At 41.1% G+C, this 18,596-nt stretch overlaps 1 protein-coding gene across 1 annotated transcript; it reads right to left on the bottom strand.

Moving 5' to 3' along the window:
- Nucleotides 1-7,336: 7,336 nt before the first annotated feature.
- Nucleotides 7,337-16,277, bottom strand: LOC308086844 (uncharacterized protein; the record flags this gene model as incomplete). Its single annotated transcript, XM_080430489.1, has 6 exons — nucleotides 7,337-7,804; nucleotides 9,711-9,823; nucleotides 11,123-11,256; nucleotides 11,373-11,516; nucleotides 13,880-13,969; nucleotides 16,106-16,277. The coding sequence occupies 6 exons, from the start codon at nucleotides 16,275-16,277 to the stop codon at nucleotides 7,663-7,665; spliced, it is 795 nt and encodes a 264-aa protein (XP_080286615.1). The 3' UTR covers nucleotides 7,337-7,662.
- Nucleotides 16,278-18,596: the final 2,319 nt, after the last annotated feature.

Here is an 18,596-nt window from a genome sequence, read left to right as displayed (position 1 = left end):
GAAGACACTCCACCCCCCCAAAAAATCGAATCAGCCTCGTGATTGTGCTATACCAGCCTCCTTTAAAAAAATGTTTTTGCTACTCCGCCTAGCTACAGATTTTGTCCAATAGGAATGACAGTTGCACTGCGCCCACCACGGCTTTCTTCAGGTGGGAGATAGGACCCAAGGACATGATTCCAACTCAACTCTCAAAACAGTGTAGCAAGTAGAAAAGAAAGAAAGAAAAAATAGGTTTTGATTTGACAGACCTTTTCCAAACTTTTCTGATTTTCAAAGGTCAGGCAGGCATGGAAAAGTACTTTCCCACTGAACACATTCCTTTTATATTTTAAGAAATCTGAAGTCTATTCCCATTCAAACAACTACTTGAAACCTTTTTACAATCACTGGAATATGTCTGTATTAAATGTCATTTAACCTCCAGTCCCTGACTCCCTGTGGTCTTTCACTCTATTATTTTGTGTATTGTACTCTACTGTATTTCAGCTGTATTGTATTGTGTTGATCTTGACATGGGAATGTACGGTACTACTGGCAAGGTCATTTTAGGACAGCTGAATGGTAACTCTTAAAACCTTTGCTTAATATGGAAAAATTATACACAGTGTCACAAAATTTCAAGTGAAATGAGGGCAGACTGCCGGTCTTTCAGAGGTCAAGACTAGTGAAGTCACTCTGAAAGGAAATCATTATGGATGTCAATTAGAGTCAAGTAATTATCAGACTAATTGTCAAGAGGCTATTCAAATCTCAACAGTCTAGGACTCGGATATTCATTGTTCATTCGTCTGAACGATAAGTATGGCCTAGTCATTGTAATGAAGATGAACCCAAGAGTCGTGGATCATTAGATTAGCATACCTACCTTCCACAGTTTCTTGTTGAGGAACACTATTCTATTTGTAATACCCGCACCCAAAGCACCAAACCAACTAACGTCAATCAATGGTCTACACACAGGGGGTTGTGACCCATACAAATACCCATGTCACTCAGTCAGGGTTGCTCCCAAAATGTAATATATTAAATAAATGATCAATTGAACATTAAAAAAATCACATTATATAATTTGATGTAGCAAATCTACCCCGAAGAAGGCAGCTTAGTCTGTCCGAAACTTTTCATAATTTTTTTAACTCTGTGTCCTCAATAAACATTGCATCGACAGCTACGAGTGTGAGGCTGTACTCTTTTATTATTTGGTGTAGCAAATCTAGTCATCATCACACCCCCCCCACACACACACACACACACACAGTGCCGCTTTAGACTCCACAGGGGCCCTAAGCATGATACAGGACACATGCACGTGTCCTCTGTGCGCGCGAGCGTTTTTTTTGCGGTTCTGGGCGGATTGGGTTCGTTTTTTTCGCGGTTCTGGGCAGATTGGGTTCGTTTAAAAATAAATTTAAAAAAAATCTTTTTTTTTTCGGCGGGTAGGCGGGGCCCCACGCAACCTGCGTATTGTGCGTGTAGGGAGAAGCGGCTGACACACACACATTACCGGTTCACTAGTAGCGTGCAAACAAAAGCGCTCCAAACACAGCCTGTTGCCTAATAAATAACTGTCAAAGTAGCATCACCTCTGTTGACCTGCCATGTTAATGTTGACAGCTGCCCGACTTCACCCGACCTACTAGCATGCTTTGAAACTTTGCATATTGCTTGGCAGAAATGAGATCCGATCACAATGCGGACAGAATTCAGAGCACAAGAACGCGTAATGTTACAAGTAGCAGTATACTACCATAACAATTATACTGTTCCTGAAACACAGGAAAGAAATCATGAGACGTGACTTCTTTACCACATCCTCCGAAATATTTATGAACTCTGCCAGGCCGAGAGGCAAATATTGTGTCAACGTGAGTGTGCTCACAAATTGGTCAACAGGTGGCTAGCTCAGACACAAACGCACACGCACACACACACGCACAGGCACAGGCACAGGCACAGGCACAGGGAAAGCATACAGGGACACAAATATTTTAGGTGCAGTAAAGGTTACATTCACAAACTCATGGATATGTCCTCGTGTTACAACACGCATGTCACCCAGCACTCCAAGTAGCGGCGGCTCCGCCACATGTGGCAGCAGAGACAGCACAATACTAGCCTTTCTGCCTCGTCTTTGGGCATCCCAAGTTGTCGAAACCCTCCAACAACCAGTCCGTGGCTTTGTCCTTGACCAGAAGAAACAAAGTTCTTAGTCTTGCACTGCTGCGCAGCGGGTCGCACACGCTGGACCCGCTGGAAGGCCGCCGGGTCTATTGCCTCTCTTCCCGGTAGCTGTTCACGGGAGGGGCCATCAGGATGCGTCGGCTGTTGGTAGAGTCCACCGCTGAGAAGTGCCTTCTTGTATGCAAGATAGTGTGGCGGCAGTGGCTCACACACCAATAGCAGGACAAATCTGGCAAACTAGAGACAGCAGCTGCTTCACTTGGGCTTAAAATCAACTCATGAAAAACTAAGGTAATACGGATCAAAAATAAGAACAACACCACAATAATCATGGACCAAACGCAGCTAGAGGAGGTAACCAATTTTACATACCTAGGAAGCATAATCGCGGTGGAACGGATGAGGATGTCAGTGCTAGAATAGGCAAAGCCAGGACCACAGTCAACATATAAAAAAAAATCTGGAAAGCAAAAGACATTTCACGCAAGACCAAACTGCAAATCTTCAACTCAAACGTCAAATCCACCCTAGGCCTACTCTACAGTTCAGAAACCTGGAAGATAACGACCATCATACTCAACAAAATACAGACATTCCTCAACCGCTGCCTCCGACGCCTCCTAGGAATATACTGGCCCAACACCATCTCCAATGCCAACCTGTGGGACCTCACTAGACAGGACACAATAGGAACACAAATCGGGAGGAGGAAATGGAATTGGATAGGTCACACACTGCGAAGACATAATAAATCAATTACAAAACAGGCGCTAACATGGAACCCGCAAGGCAGGAGGAAGAGAGGAAGGCCTAGAGCCACTTGGAGAAGAACCGCAGAGCAAGAGATGAAGGCGCAGGGGCTGTCATGGCAACAACTGGAGCGGAGGGCACAAGACCGAAGGGGATGGAGGAGTTTCATGAATGGCATATGTTCCTCAGGGAATTTAAAGGCCTATGTAAAGTAAGTAAGTGGCTCAGGGTTAGAGTGGCCTGTAGAGCGGCCGGATGGCAACCAGTTAGATCCCGGGCTCCCCCAGAGTTAGTGTCGAAGTGTCCTTCAACAAGACACTGAAACCCAAATTGCTCCCGATGAGCAGGTTGGTACCTTGCATGGTTTCCTCCACCATCGTATATGAATGTATCGTGTATGAATGTGTGTGTGAATGGGTGAATGTAATGCACAATCTATGTGAAGCGCTTTGGATAAAAGCGTTAAATAAATGCACCATTTACCATACTTAGTCCACAGAAATTGCAAATGCATCCACTGCACCCACTACATTGACGATGGTAGTTACGGGGCAGTTAAACGTCGTGCCCAGGACACACACACACACACACACACACACACACACACACACACACACACACACACACACACACACACACACACACACACACACACACACACACCTTAGATGGGAAGGAAATAAAAAGAGCAAGTCATTCCATGCTTGATGCCATTTAGGTTGGAGGAGAGTTTATTTAGTCTTTAAAAGTTACTACAGAGGTAGTAGCCTGCGACAAGAAAACATACTTTAAGAACAACAGAACAAATGGATGGAGCTGGGGAGGTCTAGGCAGGGTGGGTGTTGTGTGCAGAGGGGGATAGGGGTGGAAAGTGCGAACGTGTTATACAGAAAGGAGAGGGACAAAAGAACACAAGCAGAAAATAGAAAGGTGCAGTTGGGTAATCTTTAATCTTGGCAGTCTGGAAGTTGCTGGCGTACCCATAACATAGAAACATCTTGGGGCACAGAGGAGATCTATTGCAATACCAGCTAGTCTGGGCCGTAATATTACCCTAGGCTGTACAGGGGTTTATGCCGGGAATGGTAAACAAGCCACTGAACTATGAACACTGGTCACTGATCATCATATAAGATGAACATAAACCAAGAAAGTCAAAAGATGTTTTTGATTTGTTACATATTTGATTTAAAAAAAAAAAGGCTGGTCTAAAAACTAGCCTAGTGAGCCTACTATACCACTGTTTCCCAAACAGTGGATTGGGGACAAATTTGTATGGGTCACGAGTGAATACCCCTTAATTTTTTTTTCCTACATTTTGTTTTTTATTATTATAATTTCAAAATATAAAAAAAACACCACAAAATATTCAAAATTTTTCATGTGTTAAAAACAAATTCAAATTTCTCTTTTGGGTCACGAGTTCGGGAACCACTGTAGGCCTACTAGACAGTCTTAAGGTCCGCGCACACCGGGAGAGTATATTCCGTTCAATTAATTTGCATTAATTTAAACTGCTGTTTATGTTATGAGTACATCCACACAGAACATGAATATAGAGCAGCGAAAAAGCAACATATTTATTTTTGAGGCATCACCAAAGGCATCGCCAAATGAATAGTTTGATGTGAGGTAATCTCGTCGCATTTTCATTTTGTTTATTCACGTCACTCCTGGTGTACAAAGACCTTTAACTCTCCAGAATTAATTTACATACTGACATGTTAGATTAAGTTATATTCAAACTATTTACAGTATATCAAAGAAGTAGGTAAATTAATTCACAAATAAAATGATGTGTGACCTCAATTCAGACCTCAAGTGAGTCTGGGTGGGTTTAACAGTTGTAGGCCTTGATAACTGAGCGGTCATTCTATTGTTGGATATTACCATGTCCTGAGAGCCCATAATCACATTTATGAATGAGTTTTCTTTTTCTTTTTCGAGATAGTAAATATAAAGAGACATATTGGCCGGAGATATAATTAACTAGCTTCCAGGTCACTGCTCGTTAGTTAAGCCACCACTTGCATTTGTCATAATGCACGGCTAAGTGTGTTTTATTGTCTCATAAAGCTTCATAAAAGGTATGAAACACCAGTTTAATGGCTGTGGTAGCCTCTACATAATGGCTTCTCTCTTTCCTGTCTTCTACACTCTCTTTGCATTTGTATGCTTGTTATATCGTATTGTTAATTTAATACATCAATTTATCCCATGGGGGTTAATAAAGGTGAGTTGAATTAAACGGAATTGATTTTAACCATCCAGATACCGTATGTATAATACCCTCTATAATACATTCTGTACTTCTACAAAGGGGCGCTCTGCAGAGCACATATCTCTGCCCGGCTGGGTTGCCTAGCTTGGGCTTAAAAGTTGTGCTAGTGAAGGTGCACTCTCAAGGGGCCCCTCAACAAGCAATTCCATTTTGTGTTTGATTGGATGCTATCATGAAATATCGTGTTTTTTCTAAGAAATAGGCCCACCCCACTAATTTGGGAAGCCAATTACAGGCAAACGGTATGGAGTGGTTTCAGCAACAAACTTTTTTGATATTTGCAGCATGTGTGGCAGCCCCTATAGAGTACAGAAGTCCTGACGTCACTCGTTCATCCCCTGGGTCGTAAAGTAATTTCTCTATGGAGAATAACATTGTGTCATCATAGAATCGTCTCATATAAGAATTGGGGTCCAAAAATAAACAAACCGTCTCTGCGAAATTGTCAGGGAGGAGGCTCTGTATCGTTTATGATAGTTAGTCATCCATATTTGTTACAGTATGTTTCTGGCGAAAATTTAACTAATTCGGCGGATGGAATGGAATCCTACATGTTTAATCACATGATTGTGTGTGTTTTGGACAAAATCTGAAAATGCTAAATGGCCGAAAATCTAATTAGGAGTTGAGTCATTATCCAAGAAATCCAGGGGAAAATAAATGTATTTGCTATTTTTCAATTACCTGCTGCTCTGATTCCAGTTAGTAAAACAAGGTCTCTGGGGCTATCATATTTAATGTATTTAATCAGGCAGAGGAAAATGCTTCCATGTCAAGAGCAATCTCAGTTAGCAATCATAAAAAAATAAGGCTTAAAATATTTTAAACCATTAAGACTTGGAACGCATCTATGTCATTTTCGATTTCTTTGGCTATTTTTAAAAAATCGTGAAAGTGTGTACAAATCTTTGAATATATATATATTTTAACATTTGTAACTCAAATCTTTGCTACTGGGAGTCCCTGGAACTAAATATTTTGAGATGGGAGTCCGCGGGCAAATACATATAATTTTGGGGGTCCTTGACAAAAGTTTGAGAACCACTGATATAACATAGGGTTTTGGATTTAGAAGACATTTTGTAGAATCGGCCTCAGGTCTTAAAGGAGAATTTTGGACGAAGGTTTTCTTACCTTTTCTATGATGTTATATCTTAGGATGAATGGTACAGTAGAAACATTTCATAACTCCAATGTTTTTAATTTAACAATATGTCAACAATATTGGACTCGTCATCAGTTTGTTTAATGATGATTCATAACTTCTGTTTCCACCCAGCTATAAAACAATAAAATAATATCCTTTGTGAAGAATTTCAGCATCCACAGCGAAATCATCACCTTCAACTTCAACACCGTTTTGTTCCCAGCTCAGGCAGTATTCCAGTTCTTTGATAGCTACCTTTCCAGAACCAGCTTGGCATACTTACAGCTACACAAATTTATCACAGAATTGTGACACAGTAATTCAATACATTTTTATGTTTTCTAAGTACAACAGGAATGCTTGATTTAGCTTGTTTTGCAGTTTAAATTATCATTTCCGACACCGATCTGATGTCTGACCAAGTTCAACCAAGCACAGTCGTATTATTATTAAGGTTTCGAGGCCTATCAGGCTCGAAGCCTTATTGCATTCCTGGGCTTTATTCTTCCGCCGTTTTTGCAGTTCTGGCCTAACCGTGTGGTAACTTTTTACGAAACTCGGCAATATGGTAGAGGGCTATGCCAAACGGCTAAGAAACGAAACTCACAACTATTGGCCAAAGGGTGGCGCTATTTCACTCAATTGACTTTGAACAGGTACAACTCATGCCCTGTTTGACCTACAGCCATGAAACAACTTTCACATTCTGACCTTTGACCTCTGACCTTTAGATCTCCCACCATTTTGAATGATATGAAAAACAGTAAAAATATATCTCCTCCTGGGATCTTTGAGCAATCTGCACGAAACATTTTACGCATGAGCTTTGGACCTATGCCGACAAACTGGGGAAGCGGATTTTCCATAAGTGAAAAAATGAAGCTTTTATGAGCCAATGAAGATTGCAGTTTTATGACAATTATTCATCTGCCCCTAACACATACATGCAGACTCATATTTGTTTGAAACTTTGCAGTAATGTAGAGGGTCATTCCAAATATCACTGAAACCAATCTTACTCCAATTGGTCAAAGGGGGGCGCTATAGCATTTTTTTTTAAATGCAAACTTTAAACAAGCAAAAGTCATGCCTCGTTTGGCCGACAGCCGTGAAACTTGCTTACACATGTGCCTTGACTCATGAGGAACACATCTATCACTTTGACCAGTAAGCTCGGCCCTTAGATTTTACACCATATTGAGCAGTACACATAGTGTAGATTTAACAATGAAAACAATGAAACATGGTATTAATACATGTTTCAGTACATAACTGATACATTGTGGCAATGATGATTTCACTACACAACTCTTTCACACATCCAACGGTAAGTGCCAGAACATGACCAGTCAATCCATCCTCTATCAGGCACAGCTCCATTATAATAGTTAACACAGTCTTGGTCTCCTCCAACGTTATCAGGCTGACTTCGGTACCAGAACCTGTAGAAATAAAGAACATTTCATTAATTACAATACATTTACAACAATGATTTATTTTCTCTCTAAATGTTTAGTTTTTTAACCTCTTAAACCCTGGAGTCTCTATTTGGAGCATGTTACTAGAGATGAACATATTGTGAAAAGTATTGAAAATATGTCTTTAAAGAGGTGGTGCCATGGTTTTGCACTTTTTCTGTTTTGTGTCTATGAGGTTGATAGAACTTCATTAAGCCACCTGGTGGTGTTTTTATGGTGTTTTATGTCTTCTCTGACTATTTTGAATTTCTTCCTGGAGGCTGAAACCTTGAGGGTCAAACGTGCCAATAGAAAAACAGCACTGTCTGTCTGTCTGTCTGTCTGTCTGTCTGTCTGTCTGTCTGTCTGTGAAACTAACTAACTGTCTGTCTGTCTGTCTGTCTGTCTGTCTGTCTGTCTGTCTGTCTGTCTGTCTGTCTGTCTGTGAAACTAACTAACTGTCTGTCTGTCTGTCTGTCTGTCTGTCTGTCTGTCTGTCTGTGAAACTAACTGTCTGTCTGTCTGTCTGTCTGTCTGTCTGTCTGTCTGTCTGTCTGTCTGTCTGTCTGTCTGTCTGTCTGTCTGTCTGTCTGTCTGTCTGTCTGTCTGTCTGTGAAACTGTCTGTCTGTCTGTCTGTCTGTCTGTCTGTCTGTCTGTCTGTCTGTCTGTCTGTCTGTCTGTCTGTCTGTGAAACTAACTGTCTGTCTGTCTGTCTGTCTGTCTGTCTGTCTGTCTGTCTGTGAAACTAACTAACTGTCTGTCTGTCTGTCTGTCTGTCTGTCTGTCTGTCTGTCTGTCTGTCTGTCTGTCTGTCTGTCTGTCTGTGAAACTGTCTGTCTGTCTGTCTGTCTGTCTGTCTGTCTGTCTGTCTGTCTGTCTGTCTGTCTGTCTGTCTGTGAAACTAACTGTCTGTCTGTCTGTCTGTCTGTCTGTGAAACTAACTGTCTGTGTGTCTGTCTGTCTGTGAAACGAACTGTCTGTCTGTCTGTCTGTCTGTCTGTCTGTCTGTCTGTCTGTCTGTCTGTCTGTCTGTCTGTCTGTCTGTCTGTCTGTCTGTCTGTCTGTCTGTCTGTGAAACTAACTGTCTGTCTGTCTGTCTGTCTGTCTGTCTGTCTGTCTGTCTGTCTGTCTGTCAGTTTGTCTGTCTGTCTGTCTGTCTGTCTGTCTGTCTGTCTGTCTGTCTGTCTGTCTGTCTGTCTGTCTGTCTGTCTGTCTGTCTGTCTGTTTGTCTGTCTGTCTGTCTGTCTGTCTGTCTGTCTGTCTGTCTGTCTGTGAAACTAACTGTCTGTGTGTCTGTCTGTCTGTGAAACTAACTGTCTGTCTGTCTGTCTGTCTGTCTGTCTGTCTGTCTGTCTGTCTGTCTGTCTGTCTGTCTGTCTGTCTGTCTGTCTGTCTGTTTGTCTGTCTGTCTGTCTGTCTGTCTGTGAAACTGTCTGTCTGTCTGTCTGTCTGTCTGTCTGTCTGTGAAACTAACTGTCTGCGTGTCTGTCTGTCTGTGAAACTAACTGTCTGTCTGTCTGTCTGTCTGTCTGTCTGTCTGTCTGTCTGTCTGTCTGTCTGTCTGTCTGTCTGTCTGTCTGTCTGTCTGTGAAACTAACTGTCTGTCTGTCTGTCTGTCTGTCTGTCTGTCTGTCTGTGAAACTAACTGTCTGTCTGTCTGTCTGTCTGTCTGTCTGTCTGTCTGTCTGTCTGTGAAACTAACTGTCTGTCTGTCTGTCTGTCTGTCTGTCTGTCTGTCTGTGAAACTAACTGTCTGTCTTTCTGTCTGTCTGTCTCTCTGTCTGTGAAACTAACTGTCTGTCTGTCTGTGAAACTGTCTGTCTGTCTGTCTGTCTGTCTGTCTGTCTGTCTGTCTGTCTGTCTGTCTGTCTAATGAAGGTAACATCTTACGTTGGTGAGGTCAGTGGTGTTCCATCCAACCACTTAAAGGATCCTTCCTCCTCTCTGTCAGTCAAACCAATCCACACGTACTGGTCTCTGGGCACAACTCTCTCAACAAGGTCCTGGACAGAAAAGCTGCTGGTTACTTAAAGCTAAGTAACCCGCAGCTTTAAGTCGCGGAACCCCCCGGGTCCCGTCGCAAACACACACACACACACACACACACACACACACACACACACACACACACACACACACACACACACACACACACACACACACACACACACACACACACACACACACACACACACACAGATCCGTAAGAATTCAGTCAGAGAGTGGGTGGGGTCTATGGTGTGGAAGGAGGCTAGCTCACTGGCAGAGCGTGACAGACGTTGGTGTTGCCATGTTGGCCTATTGTAAGCGGTTTAGGGGCAATATTGGTGGTAGTGTGTTTTGGCGTTGGTTGTGAAAGTGCAGGTGGGTGTGGGGACGCGTTGTGAGCTTGTAGATCGGCTGTTTTCCAAGAGGCAAGGTATTTGTGTGAAGGCGCTTCGTTTGGCCTTCTTTTCATAGACCTTGTTGCTTGTAAGGCTCGTTTCGTTTGGCCTTGTTTTCATAGACCTTGCTGCTTGTTTCTCGCGCGAAACCTGGCAACGTTATCTCCCATTGTTTGACACATAAACGCTTATAAGAAGCTGAGATTTGATGAAATTGAAAAACGGGCTTCCCAGTTAAGTTCAGATGGTAATGGCTGTGTGCAAAATCAGAGCAATTGCTCCAGCCACTGAGGAGAACCGGGCAGCTTCACCATGAGACGACTACAGACGCGACTACTACAGAGGTTAGTCAAATTATAGGAGGATTAACATACTCTACCATACAGATTGTATAAGTTATATTGTATTAGCATACTCTACCGATTGTATAAGTTATATTGTATTAACATACTCTACCATACAGATTGTATAAGTTATATTGTATTAACATACTCTACCATACAGATTGTATAAGTTATATTGTATTAACGTACTCTACCATACAGATGTACTAGTTATATTGTATCTATATATTCTTCCATACAGATTGGTTAAAATAATATTTTTTTATGAAATGAGATTTCTAGAATAAGAAGTTCATAAAGTTAAAAATAATAATTAAGAAGTTCTAGATTGCTACTTTAAGTACAAACTGTACAATAGATAATGTGCCTTAAAGTGGAACATATTATATCATGCACTAATGCACACACACATGCACACACATGCACACATGCACACACGCGCACGCGCGAGCACACACACACACACACACACACACACACACACACACACACACACACACACACACACACACACACACACACACACACACACACACACACACACACACACACACACACACACACACACACACACCTCTTGTTCTTTGCTCTTTATGATGATCAGGTCTGATTGTTTGTCTGTACAGTATTGTCTGCTCTCCTCCCAGGTTTTCTTCTCAATAGAGATGTAATAACACACACCACCATCTAATATAAATCCATGTGGTTCTAATAGCAAAAATAACAAAATTAGCCACTGTTTCTTTTGTTAATTTGTTCAGATTAATGATAAATGATGAACAACATGAAATAACAATGAATCAAAACAGTGATGTCTCACTGACCACAACGAATCCTCAGGATCTCTGCAGTTACGTTGTCGTATCTGGACTGTAGCTGGTCCTTCTGGTCGGTCACGTTGTTGTATCTGGACTGTAGCTGCTCCAGGTCTTTGACCAGCTTGTCGTTCTCTTTCATCCATTCAGAATCTGTAAGAAGAATCAACAAACTGATGAGTTTTACATACAACTGTGTTCTGATGTGACCTCCTTAACTCTCTCAGTGCCACGCCCCGACATATCCAGAGTTTTTCCCGAGTACCCTCTGCCAGCACGAGAAATCCAGAGTTTCTACTTTTGACTGTGGTCGCGCTATTCTGTTTATTTTTCATGATCACTTTCGCTTCCTGACTCCTTCAGACTCACCCGGAGCCGGATGTAAAAAAAAAAAATCATTTCCGGATCACGTTTTTCTCCGGTGATTTTCGGCCAGAATAGGGAAAGTCACGGTTTTTCACACGGTATAAAAAGCGAACGGAGAGGTCCACGTCTACTCTCTTTGGTCTGGGTGACGATCAGTCATCGTAGTCGTGTATCGCATCGTAATTTAGCCCGATCAACGATTGTCGAAAATGTCAACATCCGGTTCTGACCGGATATGACGTGAGCCTGTTTGGGAGGGGGCGAGTGAGCCAGCGAGATCATCAATGTGTCGATTTGTTGCTCTCTACTGGTAGAACTGTATTATGGGTTTAAAACCCCAATCAGATCATTTATTTGAATGAAAAATTAAAAAAAAAAAAAGAAAAAAAAAAAAAGCAAATTCCTGGCAGTTTGGGAGTACTTTATGAAAATACTCTTGGCACTGAAAGAGTTAAGGAGGTTGTAGGGAGTGTGTCTGTGTTCCTTCAAGTTAAACTTAACTGTTTAGTACATACATACGTATTTAACGTTGTGTTAAACTTAACTGTTTACGTACATACATACATACATACATACATACATACATACATACATACATACATACATACATACATACATACATACATACATACATACATACATACATACATACATACATACATACATACATATTTAACTTTATGTTAAACTTAACTGTTTAGTACATACATACATTTAACTTTATGTTAAATTAACTGTTTAGTACATACATACATATTTAACTTTATGTTCAACTTAACTGTTTAGTACATACATACATTTTTAACTTTATGTTAAACTTAACTGTTTAGTGCATATATATTTAACTTTATGTTCAACTTAACTGTTTAGTATACATACGTATTTAACTTTATGTTAAACTTAACTGTTTAGTGGATACATACGTATTTAACTTTATGTTAAAGGAGAGATCCGGCCATTTTAAGTGTTATCTTTGATGTGTCGCTAATCACTCACCAACATCGAAAGGGCCGTTGAGTTATTCCAGATCTGCCCCTGCTGGTTGCTTGTTTCTCTCACAGACGCCAGGTTCTGTGAGAGAAACAAGCAACCAGCGTCATCTCGTTCTGCACGAACGGTAGCTCGTGCGTGACATTCAGTGCATGTTTGAGTATCATGAGACTCCACGATGAGCAGTAGTAGAGAAAAAACTAACTTTGCATCGGTTATAATAGACGATTTTCACTCTTACACACGTCTCCCATTATGCCGCTGTAAGGGGTCTGCAGAATGGACAACAGGGGCAGATCTGGAATAACTCAACAGCCCTTTCGATGTTGGTGAGTGATTAGCGACACATCAAAGATAACACTTAAAATGGCTGGATCTCTCCTTTAAACTTAACTGTTTAGTGCATACATATTTAACTTTATGTTAAACTTAACTGTTTAGTACATACATACATATCTAACTTCATGTTAAACTTAAAGGGATATTTCACTTTCAAACAAGTTTGGGGTCATTTTTACGTTTACTCTAGCTGCTGTGTTTCACCGCAGACAGTTGCTTGATTCAGTATTTAGATGTTTGATATTCATTTTATCAGACACTATACTTCCTATACAAACCCATTGTAAATTAAATTCATTGAAATTACCCGCCTCTGCTTCTGGTGACTGATATTGGTCTTTTAATTCATGGGAGGACTGTGTTTTTTCGATTACCATTTTATTTTATTTGTAAAATGCGAAATAAAATACAAAAATAAATTAAATTAAATGAAAAGAAAAACCCTATGATAAACTACGAATGCTGCTACTGCGTCTGTTTCTGTTAATACATCTATTAGTACAACTATTAATATATATTACGGGATATGATACGTTGCTTTATAGATATAGCATGCTATCTAAATTACATTTTAACCCTTTAAAACCGGGAAAGCATCAGTGTCATTTTAGATTTTAGCGTTGGCTATTCAAAAATAGCAGATGTACAAGCTCACAGCCAGCATGTACATGTGCTATTTTTGAATATTTACTACTACTGATTTAGAAGGCATTTGTAGAATCTACCTAATTTCTTAATAATACTATTAGTAAAACTATATAGTTTGTTGGATCATCACAGATGTATACAACAGGACAATAAAAAGATGAACGTTGACTTACAGAGAGAGAGTCTGAGACCAATGTTGAGGAGAGCCTGAACAACACACAGCAATCCAAGACCCATTCCAAGCAGTTTGAACTGTCTGTTGACTGTATATACACACACACACACACACACACACACACACACACACACACACACACACACACACACACACACACACACACACACACACACACACACACACACACACACAGTGAGAGAACAATGAGGGACCAAACAATCACGGATGATCCGATCATCTTATACAAATATTAAGCAATGCCAAGTTAACTAAAGTTAGATAGATGATGCTGAGCTAAACTTTGTTTACTTTTGAAGTTTTTATATTTAAACGATATGTTCCCCACACACAGTGACAGCAGCTGTTGTGCCTGCCATGTTTACATATATGTATATATACAGACAGACAGACAGACAGACAGACAGACAGACAGATAGACAGATAGATAGATAGATAGATAGATAGATAGATAGATAGATAGATAGATAGATAGATAGATAGATAGATAGATAGATAGAAGGGACCTGTTGCACACACAGCAAATTGAAGGGACAACATTATAGAACAGCATGGGGGAATAAGAAGTGTGGATTCATATGGTCCTCTGTGTGACCTGCTAATACTGTAGGTGGCATAGGTCTAGCCTACAGCCAGATGTCCTGAAGCAGTCCACTCCAGATACAACGTTTTGATAATGGATTCATGAATTAAATTACAGAGTTGAGGTGACGTCTGGTAAACGTATATGAAAACATTGTTCCTATTATGCAAGTAAATTAACTCTTTCACTGAGTCCGGTGTTTTTTGTAAAACAGCAGAAAAACAAAAGAAAGCCGAGGAAAAAAAATCCTTTAACATGAAAGGTGCCGAGATTTTTTTGTTGTTGTGATCATGTGATTTCTGGGTGTACTCCTCTTCGGTGGTGCTTGGATCATTCACAGGCTACGGAGCCTAACTAACTAGTTCTCGTCAAATCTCGTCCTTGGCAGTGAATGAGTTAAATAGAATATCATTCAATGTGGGTTAATAAATAGGCCTGGCTTATCCTAGGTGCTGAAGCACAGGGCACCAACCTTGGGGGGACACCAAACGGCGTGGAGAAAGTGAAAGAAGAACTATTGGCGAAAAGCGCTGACATTTAGAAGCAGCGGCTGCTTAAGGAGCGCTACAACATTGAAACGCACCAGTGAAGCGTATTTCTTTCCGCGCTGGACGTTGCGCTCCATTAGTTAAAACATCCATAGTACACTGCTGTCTATATTCATATTATAGCCTACATTGATATAGAAAGAGGAAGTCATAGTTTAAAAAATCTATTAATTTTCAGCATTATTTTATTGATGGGCCGAGTACAATCCCACCTGTTACAGCCAAACTTCATTTGCGAGCATGACCTTATAAGGAAGTTGGGTGGAACAATCGGTTATAATCTGGCATCGACTGATAGGACAGCTCTGACCGGTTAAGATACTGCATAGCGCTGTGTTGCGTTATGCGTTCGGGAAACACCCGTAACTTAAGGCAGCCTTCTTGCCGGAGCCTTCGTAAGGACCGCACGTAACTCCCTACGCAGAATCTCTTTGGGAAACCCGGCCATTATCAGTCTGATAGTCATACTACGTATTACATTCTAAATCACCCTTGACCCTTAAATTCAATTAATAATTTGAGTTGGACTTAAAAGCAATTAGTTTTATTTGATGGCCTTCCTGCCTTGTCATTTGGCCTTTGTGCCTCAAAGAAATGACACCAACGACCAAGGAAGCCCCGCCCCTAAAATGACTAAGAATTCCAGGCTTGGTTTTAATAAGACCTCTTACCAGACTGTAGTTAAATATTACATGGATGTTTTAATAACATTAATATTACATAATGGATATTTTTAATAACATACATTTATATATCGTCGCCGTCAGGCCGAAAACTCTTATCTCCATTTAACTTGTTGTGTTTTTCTGTATATGAAAGCCCTACTTCATCATAATAAACAGTGTCACACAAAAGTATCAAAAGTAGCAGATCTACAAGCTCGAAACGCGCTGTGAGCTTGTAGATCTGCTACTTTTCCCGTTTTTAATGCTGAAAAGTAACAGTTGTGAACAAATGTGAGGTTTCCACCCGACAGAGACGATAATGGATGGTTTTAATTACATATTAAGTTATAGGATTTTTTAATTATATATAAAGTCATGTATGGATGTTTTTTATAAACATTTCTTACCAGACTGCCGCTTCTTGGGGGGATGTTTCAGCCGGGTTGGAGTCTGGGCGTCGACATTCCCATAAACTACGTCTTCTTCTGCAACCTGGGTATCATCATGTTCAGCATCGCCTTCTTCATCCTCGTCTTCCTCTTGGACCTCGATGTCTCCAGAGTGTAAAGCCACGGCCATTTCTACCTCTAAGACGTTCAATGTTCTGACAGACGTCTGATACGTCTGATATGGTGTGACTCTTCACTGCACTGAAGGAAAGAGAAGTGGTGTCTTCTTTCTTCACCATAAAGAGTCGGCTGTTGTTTCCTGGTTTATAGGCGGTGGTTTCAAACCTCTTCCCCTTCAGACCACTTCCTGTCACCAACTTCTGTCTGAACACACAGCTGTTGAACTTTTAATTTATATTAAATATTATTCATTGTATCAGAAACGTATAAGTGTGATTTCTGCATTCATTCTGTTGTCTAGGTCAGTGGTTGTCAAAGTGGGGCCCGGTTGACCACTCCGTCCTCACATTTAATCCTCTCCTCCTCGCTGGGGGCGGGGCTTAGGCACGAGTGGAGGACACGAGGCAAAGTGACCGAATGTGAATATTTGGGGTATTGGAATTCAGCTCCTCCTAAATGTTCACGTCTCCTCCTTCTCCTCTCCCGCCATTGGCTCCCAGTTGCTGCCCGCATCGAGTACAAAACACTGTCTTATGTAAAAAGAAAAAGAAAATTCTTTCACAGTTTTTGTATCATTTATTCAAAAATAGCCAATCTACAAGATCTGCTATTGTCAAAGAGCTTGAGTATAAAGGGCATCTTGCTAGGGACCCCCTGGAACACCCTCAATGACTCCTGGGGGTCCCCACACCCCACTTTGAGAACCAGTGACTTAGAGAAGTAGAATAAATGTCCTTGTCATCAGGATGTGGTTCAGCAACAATATGTACTTCCTCATTCTCATGTATTTCACATAAGAGGAAGCAACCATTATGCACTTAGAACTCACTCATATTTATACTTATATAGCAATAGAGTTATTAGGAAAAGAAAAGGCAAGTATATTTGTAAAGCACAATTTGAACACAAGGTATTTCAAAGTGCTTTACACACAAGTACTTTTTTGGCACCAACGCCCTGCTACACACAGACACACGCACGCACGCACGCACGCACGCACGCACGCACGCACGCACGCACGCACGCACACACGCACACACACACACACACACACACACACACACACACACACACTCGCTCGCCATGCCTTTCAGCCTGGTGAAGACAAAAAGTCCTGAGGACTATATTTATAGAGGGAAAAAAAAGAAAAAGGCTCGCTCTGGTGTTGTGCCTGTGGGTTAACATGATGGATTTCCATGCGGGGGACCCGGGTTCGATTCCCGGGCGTTACACATGAGTTGTAATATCCCCAACAATTACAACAGGTCAGTACAACAGCCTTCTTCACTGCTGCCTGAGGAAGAGATTAGACCCACGGATGATACAGTGGTCTGTATGTAGGCTACAGCCATGTCTGTAAGCCTGATCAAGAGGTACTGTAGCACAATGGTTCTCAAAGTGGGGTCCGGGGACCCCCAGGGGTCCTTGGGGGAGTTCCAGGGGGAGTTCCAGGGGGTCCCCAGCTAAATGATAGATAGTTGGGAACCAAATTGACCCTTATGGGTCTGTAACTCAGAGAGTGTACAAATTGAACCACATTTGGTTCCATTTGTACACTCTCTGAGTTAAATTAACATTGATTTTACAATATAAATTGGGGTCCCAGAGATAGAAATGCCATTAAATGGGGGTCCGTAGCCTATAATGCATGTCAAACTGGGGGTCCTTGAAATCAAAATGGTTGATAATCACTGCTAGAGCCATAAAACTCTTCTCTTATGGGGGGTCCTTGGCATATCTTTTCAAATGGGGGTTCGTGGGCTAATAAGTGTCAATTTGGGGGTCCTTGACATGAAAAGGTTTGAGAACTAGTGCTGTAGCATATTTGAGGGCGTCAATAAATACGCATTGTTGGTATTCCCATCTTTCTCTAAATGTTGTATTTTGAAAATACAAGATAGATTATGTAAAAAAGAAGAAGAAAGAAATAGCACTTGTATTTTGTAATTAATGTTGATACATTTATTTTGGGGGTATTTGTACTTTGTAACAAGATGCATTTTGATGTACGGAACAACAAGGATGAAGATTAAAATGTTAAGTTTCGAGGTCTGGTGATGCTTTACCCAACAGTGTGAATGAAACAAACCATGACCTATTAAAATGAATAGTGGAAACTGAGAACAATACATTCAGTAGTTCACTGAAAGTATGTAAGATATTTGCATAATTATTAATTTCATTTGATTATTATTAAACAATTTTTTCCCCCATGTATTCCAGTGTCGGCCCTATAGAGACACACGGCCGGAAGCTGAAGGCCTACAAATTCACGCCCACTTTTGACACAGCGCCGCTACTCGAGGTCCGTTGAACGATGAACTGCAGC

The sequence above is a fragment of the Gymnoscopelus braueri genome (genome assembly GCF_963280865.1).
Source record: "Gymnoscopelus braueri genome assembly, chromosome: 6".
NCBI classification, from domain to species: Eukaryota; Metazoa; Chordata; class Actinopteri; order Myctophiformes; family Myctophidae; genus Gymnoscopelus; species Gymnoscopelus braueri.
The sequence above is the reverse complement of the archived record's forward strand: the minus strand, read 5'-3'. Positions and strand labels throughout refer to the sequence as shown.